This window comes from Nannospalax galili, unplaced genomic scaffold (genome assembly GCF_000622305.1).
Source record: "Nannospalax galili isolate Female #2095 unplaced genomic scaffold, S.galili_v1.0 scaffold47, whole genome shotgun sequence".
Taxonomy (NCBI): domain Eukaryota; kingdom Metazoa; phylum Chordata; class Mammalia; order Rodentia; family Spalacidae; genus Nannospalax; species Nannospalax galili.
In genome coordinates, this window is record NW_008357641.1 from 365,466 (window position 1) to 380,076 (window position 14,611).

General features: G+C 43.4%; 1 protein-coding gene across 1 annotated transcript in view; it reads right to left on the minus strand.

Annotated features, from left to right (window-relative positions):
• Positions 1 to 3,706: 3,706 nt before the first annotated feature.
• Znf333 (zinc finger protein 333) overlaps positions 3,707 to 14,611 on the minus strand; it is a 13,628-nt gene continuing 2,723 nt past the window's right edge. The window contains exons 3-7 of the mRNA XM_029557398.1: positions 13,974 to 14,061; positions 8,630 to 8,721; positions 7,733 to 7,859; positions 7,207 to 7,299; positions 3,707 to 5,726 (exon numbers count right to left, since the gene is read on the minus strand). Of these exons, the coding sequence (XP_029413258.1) occupies positions 5,704 to 5,726; positions 7,207 to 7,299; positions 7,733 to 7,859; positions 8,630 to 8,721; positions 13,974 to 14,061 (423 nt within the window). The 3' untranslated portion in view covers positions 3,707 to 5,703. The remainder of the gene's footprint in view (positions 5,727 to 7,206; positions 7,300 to 7,732; positions 7,860 to 8,629; positions 8,722 to 13,973; positions 14,062 to 14,611) is intronic.

Consider the following 14,611-nt stretch of genomic DNA (forward strand, 5'->3'; position numbering starts at 1 on the left):
TCAAGGCATCATGGGCAGGATCTGACTTACCAGCATAGAAGGCAGGTCTGTGGTGGTTGGAGCAGGAGGCCAAAGGCAAGGTGGGGGCTTGGGAGAGCCTGTGGAGGTTCTAACAAGCTATGCTGGAGAACTGAGCTGGTCTGGGTTAGGAAACTAGTCCAGAGACCTGAGGCAGATGAATAGGAGGGGGCCTGGGCCCAAGGCTAGGAAAGAAACAGACTGTGGGGAGAGAGTGAACTGTTCAGGCTGCAGGGGAATCAAGGCCTCCTAAAAGTCTTTGACCAACAAGATCACTACAATTTCCTGAGCAACTTCCCAGAAATACATCAAAACCATCCTTCTTCTTCAGACCATTCCCAGAACTGTTGGCCCTCCCAAGTAGAAAGTAGCATCAAAGACAGTGCCAGCCATCTTCCTATCCAACTATAGATCCTGGAATCTAGTAGGCAATCTCATTCCAGCTCCCCCTCTCCTTTGATTATAGTCCAGTCAGAATAATCTCTCCTTCCTATGACTAAGTTTCAATTTCCCAAAGTCAATATCATTAATACCATTCTTGTATGTCCTCGTTTAACCATTAACACTACCTAGTTGATCCAGACCTCTGTCCCTTTGAATCACCTCTATACCCAGCTGTGACAATAACCCTAGTCTCTTGCCTTCTCTGATGAGAGCCCTCCTCAGATTTTTTTTTTGAGTCCCTGCCATTGAGTCCTTCATCTTTCTTTTCTTCTTACAGAACTTATTGTGGCAACCACTTACCAACATAACGTTATTCATAGAGAAAATTTGTAGCTTCAAACACAGGTCAGAAGAAGCTGTATCACCAAAAAGCCTACCCCGGAATGAATAACACCCCTGGAAAGCTGCACCCCTGGAACTCCCTGCACAACTTTCAGGGAATTCTGCCACTCCAGCATTTTTTTGCTGCTTATGTCACCTCAGAGAGGGGCATTGTTTATCTTATAATTTTCTGAACTTCCTGAGACTTCTATGTTTCATTAGTTTCCTGAATACTAAAGGCCTCCCTCCAGGAGGAAGTGTTTCAATTCAGAGAAATAGCTATAAACTAATATGGTTCCACTTATAGGAAAAGAAATGATATATGGTGTTATACGGATGGGTCTTACTGCCTAGAGTGGAGCCCAAAGGAAACTTTTGGAGTGATGATAGAGTATTTTACATGTTGATGAGGGAGAGTGATGGATACAGAAAAAAATTAATCTAAATGCATACTGAGACATAAACTTCAGTATAAAGAATTTTAAAACACAAAAGAACTGTGTGAGAACAGTAAAGTGGAGGTAAGTTGAGTCAGTGTCCTAATGGAGAGAGCCAGAACTGATCAGTTACCATCTGGGTGACACACACCTCAACCTGCTGAGCCTCAGTTTCCTCATTTCTGGGTTGAGGATAGAAGCAGAACCTATACCTCAAGGTGTCACTGTGAGATGGGGAGATGGCTTAGTGACTAAAGTTCTTGCTATGCAAGCATGAGGACTTGAGTTTGGATTGCCAGACATGGTGGTGCACATCTATAATCTCAGTGCTCCTACAGAGACATGGGAAGCAGAGATAGGAGAACCCCAGAAGCTTGCAAGCACAGTGGCAAACAAGAGACATCCAGCCTCAAGGTGGAAGGAAAGGACCAATACCCAAAGCCATCCTCTGATTTCCACATGCAAGCCTGAACTCACACTTACACACACACACACACACAATTTTAAAAGTGCAAAGCTTTAGGCAACTGTCTATCAGTAAGCTCTAAATAAATACTGTCTATTATTACTGTGGACAGTTAAATGTTTACCACTAGGGAGAACATGGTCAACTTGTAAGTATAAAGTAACAATTTGCTGTAAAAGCATAAAATGTCAAAAGCTTTTCATTTAATTCCTTTGCCTCAAAATACAACCTTAAATTTTTAAATGTGCAGAATTACAAGGGTTATTCAACAACCCACAGTTGTGGTGAGAGTTTAATATACCACTGCTGATAAATAATTTATCAATATTCATAAATGTGCAGATAGCTTTTCAATACAACATGATTAATACAGTGGGCTTATACAACACAATGACTTCAATCACTTAAAAGCCCTTATATAAATTTGGGATTGATTTCAATGAAATAAACACATACCATCTTTTTTTTAAGTGTAAACAAAGTATCACACTAGTATACACATATTCTTTTCATGTAATGAAACATTCAGAAATAGCCAAGGGCTGATACAATCTTACATAAGCACCAACTTAATAGATTCTAAGCCTCTTGTGGATCAGGGAACCTAGGATAGTTTTAACTTCCAGTTATATTCTTACCTACAGTATTTACTCTAATGACCATAAGCTGTGTCCTGTAGTTCTGAGTGCCATGTCTACAAAAGGCAAGAAGTGGAGAGGTCTACCTAAATTAAACCAATCCTGAGTAGCATCTTTTCTCAGTAATACTGTTATAGTTTGGATTTTAAATGTCCCCCAAAAGTTCATCTAGTAAAGGATGGTCACCAATAGATGGTGCTACTGGGAAGTGATGGATGGATCCTCCACAGCCCACTGGGACAAGATGCAGTCATTGGGGTATGTCTTTGAAGGGGACTCTATGTCCTTCCTTTCTGCTTCCCTGCCAGACATGTAGTGAGCAGTTACCTCTATCACCTGCTTTCTCCGTAAGGTACTGCCTTATTGTAGGCCCAAAGGCAGGATAATCTGGTGACCATGAACTGAAACCATGAGTGAAACTAAATGTTTTCTCCTTTTAAGTTGATTTTCTCAGGTATTTTGTCACAGCAATGGAAAACTAATACATATATCCAATTTTCTCATATTTATACTAGCCAGGACTGGGAGGCATGGCCTGGGAGGTGGAGGGCCTTGAATAGAGCACACTACCAATGATTACAAAAACATGGGACTGGAGAGATGGCTCAGTGGTTAAGAGCATTGACTACCTGTCTCCCAATTGGCTAGTTCCTCCAAGGGGTGGGGCCTGCCGCAGAGTGTGGACAACTGTGGGGGCTGCTGGGAGCCATCTTGGAACAGAAGCCACAAGCCAGGGGAAGCCAAGAGCTGTGGGGAAGCCGCCAGCCATGGGGAAGCGCACAAGCCATGGGAATGCGCACCTGCACCTCAAGGACAAAATGGCCCAACATTTATGGACCTGGGCCAAGATCGTGGGCACCTGAGGCATGAGCAAATGCTAGCAGTGAATACAGTAGTCGTGGCGTGGTCTGATATGGTGGGCTCTGAGCGGGGTCCACGGAGGCCAGGGGCTAGGTACTGGGTACTCATTCCTTTGTAACTTAATAAATGCACGTAAAATATATGGTTTGTCTAGTCGCACAGAAGACCCAGAGGGAATTCCGGCGACACTAACTTTGCAGAGGACCTGGGTTCAGTTTCCAGCACCCACGGGGCAGCTAAAAACGGTAACTCCAGTTCCAGGGGACCTAAGGCCCTTTTCTGGCCTCTGCAGGCATTTTGTCCACACATAGCACACTCATATACATGCAGGCAAAACATTCATATGCACAAAATAAAAATAAATTTTTTTAATTAAAAAAAAAAAATTAGAGCTGGGCCTGGTGGCACACACCTTTAGTCCCAGCACTCAGGTGGCAGAGGCAGGTGGATCTCTGTGAGTTCAAAGCCAGCCTGGTCTACATAGCGAGTTCCAGGTCAGCTGGGGCTACAGGGAGACCCTGTCTAAGAAAAGACCAAAAAATTTTTATTTTTTAATTAATCTTTAAAAACAAAACTAGGTTCTTTTATACAGAAGGGGCAACTTTAGTTGCCAACTAGTAGAATATGGCACATTATATCTAAAAGCAAATCTCAACAAATACCTAAGATTCAATAGCATAAAGACCATACTCTGCTAACTATATAATTTAGAAATCAATAATGAAATGGTACCTAAGAAAGAGCCATGTAGCATTCAAGAACTTTCCATAGCAATAGAAAAAAAACATTCTAAATATTCTAAGTCTGTAATGGGGTGGTGGTCACATATATGTGTGTGTATGTCAAAGTCATTCAACTCTACACTTTAAGGTATATACAGTTTGCTATAAGTCATTATAATAATGCTACAAAATGTGTATGAAAATTTATCCATAAACTGGTGGTTTAAAACCTAATTCCAAATAACTTGTGAGTCAAGGTGATAATGGAAGTTCAGATATATTATAATTAAACCAAAAGAAAAACATACAGCCATCCCTCTGTAGTCAGAGAAACCCGTTCCAGGACTCCCCTCACATACACCACAGAAACAAAATCCATGGACATTGGAGTCCGTTTTATAAAATGACACCATATTTGCATAAAACCCACACATACCCTACTACATACTTTAAGTCGTCTCTAGATGACTTATGATATCTAATACAGTATAAAGTTGAGTATTACATAAAGTTGTTATAGTGCATATTGCTTAGGGAATAAGGGAGAATGTACATATGTATTCAATACAGATTTAATTTTCTTAATATTTTCAATATGTAGTTATTTGAATCCACAATCCATAACAGAGAAAGGAAAATGTATTTCAAAAAACAACACAAAGATGCAGATGAACAACTACTACAAGAGACAATGGTAACCCAACATGCTACAGTTTTTACAAACTAGAAGTTAACTACAAAGAGGTCTACCATAGGAATGGGACAGTGATAAAGTCAGACCACCATTTCTAACATTCTTTCTCTCGGAGTGGATCTTTTTGTGCACAGAGAGTGACGAGCTATGCCTAAATGCTTTCTCACACTGATTACATGGGTAGGGTCTCTCTGCTGTGTGAGTTCGCAGATGGACAATAAGATGTGAAGATCGATCAAAAGTACGTCCACACCTCTGGCATTCAAAGGGTCTCTTGCCACTGTGAGTCCTCATATGTTTCCTAAGGGATGAGGGCTCACTGAAGGCTCGCCCACATTCCTGACATGCATATGGCTTCTCTCCAGTGGGAGTTCGCATGTGACTTTTCAGGGTTGAGAGTTGACTCAAGACCTGACCAGCACTCTTACAGCTTCTTCCCCGTGTGTATCCTCTTGTGCACATTCAGGTGGGTGCTTGTCCGGAAAGGCTTCCCACACTGAATGCATTCATATGGTTTTTCTTTGGTGTGGGTTCGCAAGTATATCTTCAGTGATGAATGTTCCCTGAAAGCTTTTCCACATTGGCTGCATTCAAACGGCTTCTCTCTCCAGTATGAGTTCTCATGTGGCTCCTTAGAGATGAAGCCTGGTTGAATGTTTTCCCACAGTCCTTGCACACATATGGCTTCTCTCCTGTGTGGTTTCTCTGGTGCAAAACCAGGTTAAAATTCCTGGTAAAGGTTTTCCCACACTGACTGCATCCAAAGGGTTTCTCCCCAGTGTGAGTCCTCGTGTGCCTCTGCACATTGGAAGAATATTTGAAGGTCTGCCCACACTCTTGGCACTTGAAAAACTTCTCTGTGGTGTGAGTCTTCACATGCCTGAGGTCTGAGCAGTATCTGAAGGATTTTCTACATGTGCCACATGGATAAGTTTTGTCCATGGTCTGGATTTCTTCAGGTACAATTAGCTTAGCATTCTGGAGGGATTTTCTATGCCTTTGACGTGCATAGAGGGTCTCTTCAGGATTAATTTTCTGGTACTGAAAGCATGGTTTGATGTTATTAAAAGACTCCTTCAGGTCATTACATTTGTAGAGCTCTTCACCAAGCTGAGGTTTCTCCTGCTAATTAAAGAAAATAGGAAGGCCAAAGGCTTTATTATATTCAAAGATATTCTTCCCTTCCTCACCTGAATGTCTAATGAATGAGTCTGTATTTTTCCTATGCAGAATTCCCTCCACAGAAATAGGGTAGATGGTTCTGTCACAATGAGTGTTGTTTTCACTACGTTCATGGGGCTTTTTAGAAACAGAGACTTTCTGAATTGTTTAAAGATGAATTAAGTTTTAAACACTTTTCATTCGAGTTGCTGCTGCTGCTACTGCTGTTTTTGTAATGTTTTGTTTTGTTTTGTTTTGTTCATATGACAGACAAGCACCCTGTTACTGAGCCACATCTCAGGCCCAAGACACAAGTCTTGATCTATATTTAGAGTTGTTCCCCAATTCATGACATTCACAGACTCTCTCCCCATAAACTCACTTTCCCATGGGCAAACACAAATAAATCTCTCTTAGCCCTTGTATTGGTTTTCTAACCTATAGCAACTAAAACATTTCCTACTACAGAATAATTCCTTGGGAATCTTACCACTTTCACACCAGTAAATGGCTAAGAATTGACTCTTAGAGTTCAAGCTGAGGTTCTGAAATGAATTAATGGGATAAAATAATTAAAGGCTCCATGACAAAGAAACTGAGGGAACAAGATGACCGAAAACAGTAGGCAAGGCAGGTATGGATTTTTTTCAAATATCAATCCCACATACTGAAACAAACTGCAAAGAGGAGGAATATGTCAGAGGCTAAAGCAAAATTTTAAGTATGTCACAATGTGAAAAATTATGTGATCAAAAGAACAAGGGATAGAAAAGGTCAACAACTTTCTGAGACATACATCTATGAAGACTGAGACTACTGTTAAAGGAAAATATTAACAAAAATGTATAGTAATGAACTGAATAAAATAACACATGAAATTATTAATATGAAGAAAAATGGGACATATGAAATCAGGGGAAAGCACTAGAGATAAAAGGGAAAAAGTAGAATATAGTGGTTCACGACTTCAGTCCCAGCTCAGTAAGCAGGGTAGTCTGATCTACATAGTAAGTGCCAGGCCAGCCAGCGTTACACAGTAAGTCCCTGTCTCAAAAAAAAGGGGGGGGGATAAAGAAAGTCAAATTTATAAAAGGAGCTCGGACAGCTTTCTCAGTAAAAGACACCGAAAATACTTCCCTATGGACAACTCCCAAATCTCTTTTATTTTTTTATTTTGGTTATTATTTTTATTTTATGTGTATGAGTGTATGGCCTGCATATGGGTAAATGCACCCATGTCATGCAATGCCCACAGAGGTCAGAAGAGGGTATGGGATCCCCTGGAGTTAGAGTTATGGACAGTTGTCAACCACCATGTAGGTGCTGGGAGTTGAACTGGGTTCTCTGCAAGAGCACTAGTGCTATTAACCACTGAGCCATCTCTCCAGCCCCCAAATCTCTTTCTGATGAGAGCTGGTACTCACCTGGTCTACCTAGAGCTCACCTTGGTAGTACAACTGAGAGATTCCTCTCTTGATGGTACACAGTTCTTCTTTTTGCTCCAGATGAAACAATGTGCTAGGTTTACATAGCTGACCTAATTGTGAGGGAAAAAAATTGTATGGCATGGTATGATGGTACCTAGCTATGCCTCCAATGCTCACTGAAATCCTTAAGGGATCTGGAGATGGAAGCAGGTAAATCAGCATGTGTGAATCCTAATAAATACAGCAAGCCTCTTTCACTAAGGGACTTAACTCAAGCTCTGTCATTTGGACATAGAGGACACTGAAGCTCTCTGATCTCCCATACCCAGAGCCTGGCTCAGACACATATGTGGGAAGCTTTTAGTCCTGGGGACAGAAAGAGCAACAAATGGATCTACATTTTCACGGGGAGACAACTAAACTGCAAGTATCATAAGGGTGGGCCTTGTCTGTCTTTTCTCATTTTGGTCTCCTAAACCCTCAGTTACTGGGACCCACAGTAGCTGCATAAGCATGTGGAGGAGGCAAAGAGACCAGCCTTACCCACAGAGGCCAGGTTCCTGTAGTTCTCCACCATCACATCTCTGTACAAGCTTCTTTGAGCAGAGTCCAGAAATACCCATCCTTCTGGGCTGAACACTACAGCCACATCGCCAAAGGTGACTGGTTCCTAAAACACACATCCATCCTGGCTCAACCAGGGGCTGCTCCAACCAAATCCAAGAGCGTAATGACACTGCCAGGCCCAGGGAAGGGAAACCCATGCATAGTGTTTTCAAATAGGATTCTAAAGTCTCAAGAATCTTGCCCTCAGTTCAGGCTTCAGTATTAAAATTTCTAAGGGTTAGTGCTGTAGTTCAGAAGCACTTGCCTAGCATGTGTAAGTCCCAGGCTCTGTTCCCAGCAACATACACAAAACCCAGAGAACTCTTTTCTATCTAATCATCATTCCTAAAATAATAGCAGCAAGAGGCGCTAATTTATACCTAAAGACCTCTACTTAAATATGTATACCTATACCAGAAGCCCTTGGTTAGGTTTATTCCTTCTAGCTCCAAGGCCCAGGAGACCTGAGCATGTACAGGCACAAGAGAATATTTGGGGAGCTAGGAATGGCTGCTGTAGACCTGTAATCCCAACACTCAAGAGTCTAAGGAGAAAGGAGAGGACAGAGGACAGGGAGGAAGACAGCTCACACCCATGCTTTAATGTTTTCCCTCCAGGAGCTCAGCAGCTGCTGAGACAGGTCTGAATGAAGGTGTGGACTATTTGCTACATGGATTACACCCCATCCACCCACCCACTGCAGAAGGCCCAGCTCCTGGTAGACTAGAGGTCAGCCCTGTGGTATAATAAGGTCCAGTAGGTGACATGAAAGATGCAAGGCCAGTCTCTGGCCACAGTCATGTTTTTCTGGAGAAAGAAGGATTCCCTATTTACCTGGGGAAGGGTGATGGTCAACATCCCAGGAACTATGGCTTCTTCGTCTGTGCCATCTTCTTGGAACCAGGTGGGGTTCTGAGAAGGCAGAGCTAGGAGAAAAGAGAGCAGATATGAAGATCGGTGCCTAACCAAGTGAGTACACCTGCAAGTCCGCAGACTGCCACCCTAAGTGAGCACATATGCATACATATGCATACAGATGTATATATTCACAGGTATATGCACATACCACACCAATGGAAAGACACACATATACCTAAAGATACGTGTACACATGCTCTTGCACACATGTGCGTACTACTCAAGCATGCACACATGTGCATGCATAGAAACATATACCACACACAAATACACACAGGGATACGCACATGCCACCCTCACAGAGACACACATCACATTCACAAGAACACATGTGCACACAGAAACATGCATGTGCTTGCTCTTGCACACACATGTATATATGCACAAACATGCATGCATGTGCATACATAATAAGCACTTGAAAATGTATGATATGCACTCATGGGAATGCACATGTCCAAAAGGGACATGTGATGCATGCAGAAAGAAGGACAAGGAGAGGTGTATACACACGTACACACACAAGGACCCGACCCGTGCATATACAGACAAGCACAAATACACAGGTGCTTGCACATAAACCAGCACACACATAAACATATATAGGCATGAACACAGTTACCTACATACATCCATGTCCTGGCTACAGCTAATGCCTACACAAGCACCTTTTCCTTTTGGATCCGCTTAACTCCCCTCCCTGAGGTTCCCTCCTCCGTACGAAGCACTCCTCTTCTTCCTCCAGGAGTACACTCTTGTTTCTTCTCAGCCCTTACCTATAAGCAGACACTTGCTTCCAGAGGTATTTCTTTCCTGCCACAGTCACTGACTTACGTACGTCATAAGAACATGCTCTTATGTTGAAAGCTCAGTCCGCAGGCAATACTGGGAGGTGGTAAACACTTTAGAGTGGAGTCTGAGTAGAAGAAGCAGGTCACTGCACAGAACGTATTTAAAAAGGATACTTGGATTCCAGCCCCTTCTCTATCTTTCCTGACTGCATGACATGAGCTTTATTGCATCACACACTTCCACCATGATGCCCTGCCTCACCACAGCCCCAAAAGCAACAGGTCAAGCTCATGGACTAAACTCAAACTATGATCTGAAATATGTATTTTCTGCTTTTTGTGTAGATTTTCCTCAGGTTTTGTGTTTCAGCAATGGAAATCTGACTGTTATATGACTCACTGGGAGAGGATTCTGGGACTCTGTATCTGGTTTCCTCTAGCCTTCACCTATGCACCTTCCCTTTAGTAGCTGCCTTGTATCCCTTTTCTGCTATAAGCCATAGCAATGACAATAACTATACACTGAGGTCTATAAGCCCTCTTGTGAGTCATGGAACCTAGAAGTGGTACCCGGAAAACCTAGCACACCTTCTGCATACTCGGCCCAGTCTAGAGCATACTACTCCCTCCTCAGTGTGTCCACCCTCCTTCCATGTGCTAGAGAGTTTTAGTGAAATCACAGATGTGCTGTGACATCTAAGTGCATCACTGGCTCCCAAGGGACTTAGAATATGAGTTGATGTCCTCATCCCACACTTCAGTGAACTCAGTCATCTGGAGCCCCAATCCACTCCCATCAGCTCTGCTGTGCCCTTCAGTCATTTCACAGCCTTCTAAGGTCCCCACATGTCCCAGGCACGCTGTTCCCTGAGGGACTTCACTGATGTTGTTCTTGTTAGATCAAGGAACCTCTAGCTGGCCCTCCCCGCCTTCCTCCCAGTCCTCTGTCTCAGAAATAAGCCACATTCCTGTAGTCCCTCTCTCTCTCTCTCTCTCTCTCTCTCTCTCTCTCTCTCTCTCTCCTTTTCTGACAACTTCCTGTACTTCCTGTACTTCCTCCCTCCCTCCCTCCCTCCCTCCCTCCCTCTCTCTCTCTCTCTCTCTTTCTCTCTCTCTCTCTCTCTCTGAACAGAGTTGATAAGAAAATGTGCTGTGGCCTTGTAGTCTCCCTCCTTCTTGTATCTTCAAGTAAGGTCAAAACAAACCTGAGCTGTAACTTTACTTTTATCTAGTGCTTTCCTGACTTACAACTATTGGCAATAGGGTTGACCAGGCTAAGTGATGTGGTATGTAGTTTGCCTACCGGCCCCGAAAACTTCCAACAGTCAGATACTCCCTTTGTCCCATGGAAACTGAGAGGTCTCTCTCGCTCACTCATTCACTCTCTTGCTCTCATTTTCTCACTCTCCACCTCTCTCTTCTCTCTCTCCTCTTCCCTCCCTCTCTCTTTCTTCAATACCCTATCTTGCTGCCTCTGGTATGAAGCTCTCAGGGAACTGAAGGATGTTGCCCTTCAGGATGGCCATCACACCATCTGTGACAGCTCTCTCCCAGCGCTCTCCCACTTCAAGACCAATAGCAGGCTGCGTGTGGTCATGATCCTACGTCCCCTAAGAAAGCTTGTCTGAAGAGCAGTTCATTTCAGCATTCCTTTCTAGGAACCCCTCAGTCTTCTAATAGCGCTGAGGCCTGAGTCTTTTCTCCAAACCTTCTCTCAACAGCCCAACAGCTAACCAAGATAAATCATACAGTAATTATGGCCCAAGCCACACATGAAGAAAGAGGCCCCAGAAGGAAGCTACCCTGCTAGCACCTTGACCTCTGGCTTCTGTCTCCAAAACGGTAAGACAGCAAACTTCTATCAAGTGTGTGCGGGTGAGAAACTCTGGTCTGAGGGTTCTTTGGGGTTTGTTTGGCTTGCTTGCTTGCTTGCTTCCTTGCCTGCTTGTACTGAGATGAGGCTCACTGTGTTGCCCAGGATTCAAACTCCTAGGCTAAAGCAATCCTCTCACCTCAGCCTTCCAAAGGCTGGGACTCTTAAGCATGTGCTACCTGCCACACCCAGTCCTGGTCTAAGCTTAAATGTCTTTGCTTCCCCAGAGTTTCTCTCTGGCCTCTAATATGACATTCTTGTGTTTTACATTATCTGTTGTATCCTGGTCTTCACTTCAAAAATCTTACATTTCAGTCACTGTGGCTCAACAGGATAAAAGGAAAATGTTTTCTCGGAAAAAGTTTCTCAGCACACATATTGCAACAGGCCACAGTCAGATCCCCTTCAAGAAATAACAAAGATTCCTGTGCTGGGGAGGCAGAAGCAGGAGGATCTCTGGGACTCACCAGACAGCTAGTCTAGCCTAACTGGTGAACTGTAAACCAGTGAAGCCATTCCTGAGGCTGACACCTAAGGTTGTCCTCTAGCCTACACACACACAGATGCATGCCAAGTACATGCATGTACACGTGCACACATGCACACAAACATGCACATACACATTCATTTTATTAAAAAAGAAGTAACAAGGAAGGCTGAGGGTATCCCCTGGCTACAGCACTTGCCTAGCATGTGCGTGGCCCTCATACCACATCCCTAGTACCATAACAAAACCCAAAACTAGAGGAGAGGGAGGAGTAGGAACAAAGTGCTCAGCCCAAAAAACTTGCCACAAATCAGATGAAGAGCGACAGTCTAACCTGAGATTACAGCCTGTCAGTGATAACGCACAGCCCAAACACAAGATTGGCACACACCGTTCAGAGATAAAGCTTATTTTTCTCACTAGAAGGCAAATGGAAGGAAACAAACGCCTTGCCATTAATACTATAATGTTATTTGCTGCTAACATTTTCCTTCACTACTGAAAATGTGGCTTTAAATATCACTTTTCAAATCCAAGCCATTAAAACTTAAGCCATTTCAAGTAAATTCAAGTGTGGTTTTCAAAATCAACATAGTTATATAGTCAGGAATTTAATGTTAAGTCAAGTGTGGCGGTATCTCAGCACTCAAGAAGCTGTGGCAGGAAGATTGCAAGTTCAAGAAAGAGGGACAGAGGGTAAGAGGAGAAAGAGAGAAGGAGGAGGGGGGAGAGGGGGGAGGTGGGAGAAAGAGAGATTGTTTAAAGTATTCCTGAAAAATTATTTATAAAAGAAATAAAACACTACTTTTCAGTGTTAGAAAGATGTAATGTTGCTCAGATAGGTCTGGGCCCCTTCTTTCTATTTTTTCATTTTAAATATTTTGCTACTTTTGGTTTTCACAATACTGAGGATTCAACCAAGGGCCTCACACATGCTAAGAAAGTGCTCTACTATTCTATATCTCCAGGTATTTAATTTTATCTTGAGACAGCCCTGCTAAATTGTCCAGGCTGAACTTGAACTTACTCTGTATCCCAGTCTCTTGAGTAGTTGAGATCACATGCCTGAGCCATTGTTTTAACTGACAAATAAAAATTGTATATATTTGGGGGCTGGAGAGATGCCTCAGTTGGTTAAGAGCACTGGCTGCTCTTGCAGATGACCCAGATTCAGTTCCCAGCACCCACATGGTGGCTAACAACTATCCTAACTCCAGTTCCAGGGATCCAATGCCCTTTTCTGGCCTCAACAGGCATTCAACACATGGGTTCACTTACATACATACAGGAAAAATACTCATACACATAAAATTGAAATAGATTTTTTAATTGTATGTATTTGTGGTATACTGATAATTTCAAATAAACACACTATGAAATGGTTAGTTTAAGCTAATTAATATTTGTATGACTTCTGTGGTAGTTAATCTTGATTGTCAACTTGACAGGATTTAGAATCATTAGAGAACACACTTCTGGGTGAGTCTATGAAAATGCTTCCAGAAAGGTTCAATTTAGCAGGAAGACATACTCTAAGCCGGAGTGGCTCCATGGCACCATCCTATGGGCTAGGGCTACAGACTGAATGCAAAGGAGAAAGTTAGCTAAGTGTCAGCATTCTCCTCTCTCCCTCTCTCCCTCTCTCTCTCCCTCCCTCCCTCTCTCCCTCCCTCTCACTCTCTCTCCTTTCTCTCTCTCTTCTTCCTGACTGTAGTTGCAGTGTGCCCAGCTGCCTCATGCTGTGACCATGATCCATCATGCTTCCCCACCATGATGGACTGTACCTCACACTATGAGCCAAATAAACTTTTTGTCAGTTATTTTGTCACGGCAATGAAAAAATGTAACTACTATAGCCTCACGTTATTTCCTGCTCTTTCTTAATAAGAAGATCTAAAAGGAACAGATAATCCCAGCCATATAATCCTTGGCAAGTATCTTTCCCACTGAGTGTGCAAATGCTGAGATAGCAAGATGGTCCCATGGCTACATGGTTCTCCTATGGTTCCAATAGTCAGAAGAAATGAAGGTGAGATGGGTCACAAGTTCCCACACAAAACTCAGGATGCCAGGGCCTTCTAGCCACATGTCCCATAAACATTCACTCACCGAAATCCCTGGCCACCCATGGGTTGGGGCAATGCAATGCAGACACCTGGGTCTCCATCCTCTGATTCTGCATAGCTGCCTTCAGACCCTGGACAGGACAGGAGTCAAGGATTAGTTACACAACCACTCACACATGTTCAGCCTCAGTTTGATGGTGGGCCCTGCCTTGAAGAATGTACTAGTAACACAAGTCAGTATTTACCTCATCCCTAAACATAATCACTGACTGAATTTCAGCTCCAAAACAAGATGGAGAAAGGGTGCCCTCATGGAGCAGGCAGCCTCTGAGATGCTTTCCGCAAGGGGGTAGGGGTAGGAGGGGGTAGAAAAGGGAACTGAACCACAGGCTGAGGGCAGGGGCAGAAGGGGAGCACAGAGATGTACCCAAGCAAATGAGGATGTTAGTTCGTCCTAGAGGGAAGGCATGTCATGGGTGCTATGGTTTGGATGTGGTTTGATGTCACCACCCCCACCTAGAATTTAATGTATTGAAAGCTTAATTCTCAGTGTGGGAATGTTCAGAAGTTGCAGAACCTTTAAGAGGTGGGCTTTACACCAGGCTTGGTGGCACATGCTTTTAATACCAGCGCTCCGGAGGCAGAGGCAGGCAGATCTCTGTGAGTTCAAGGCCAGCCTGG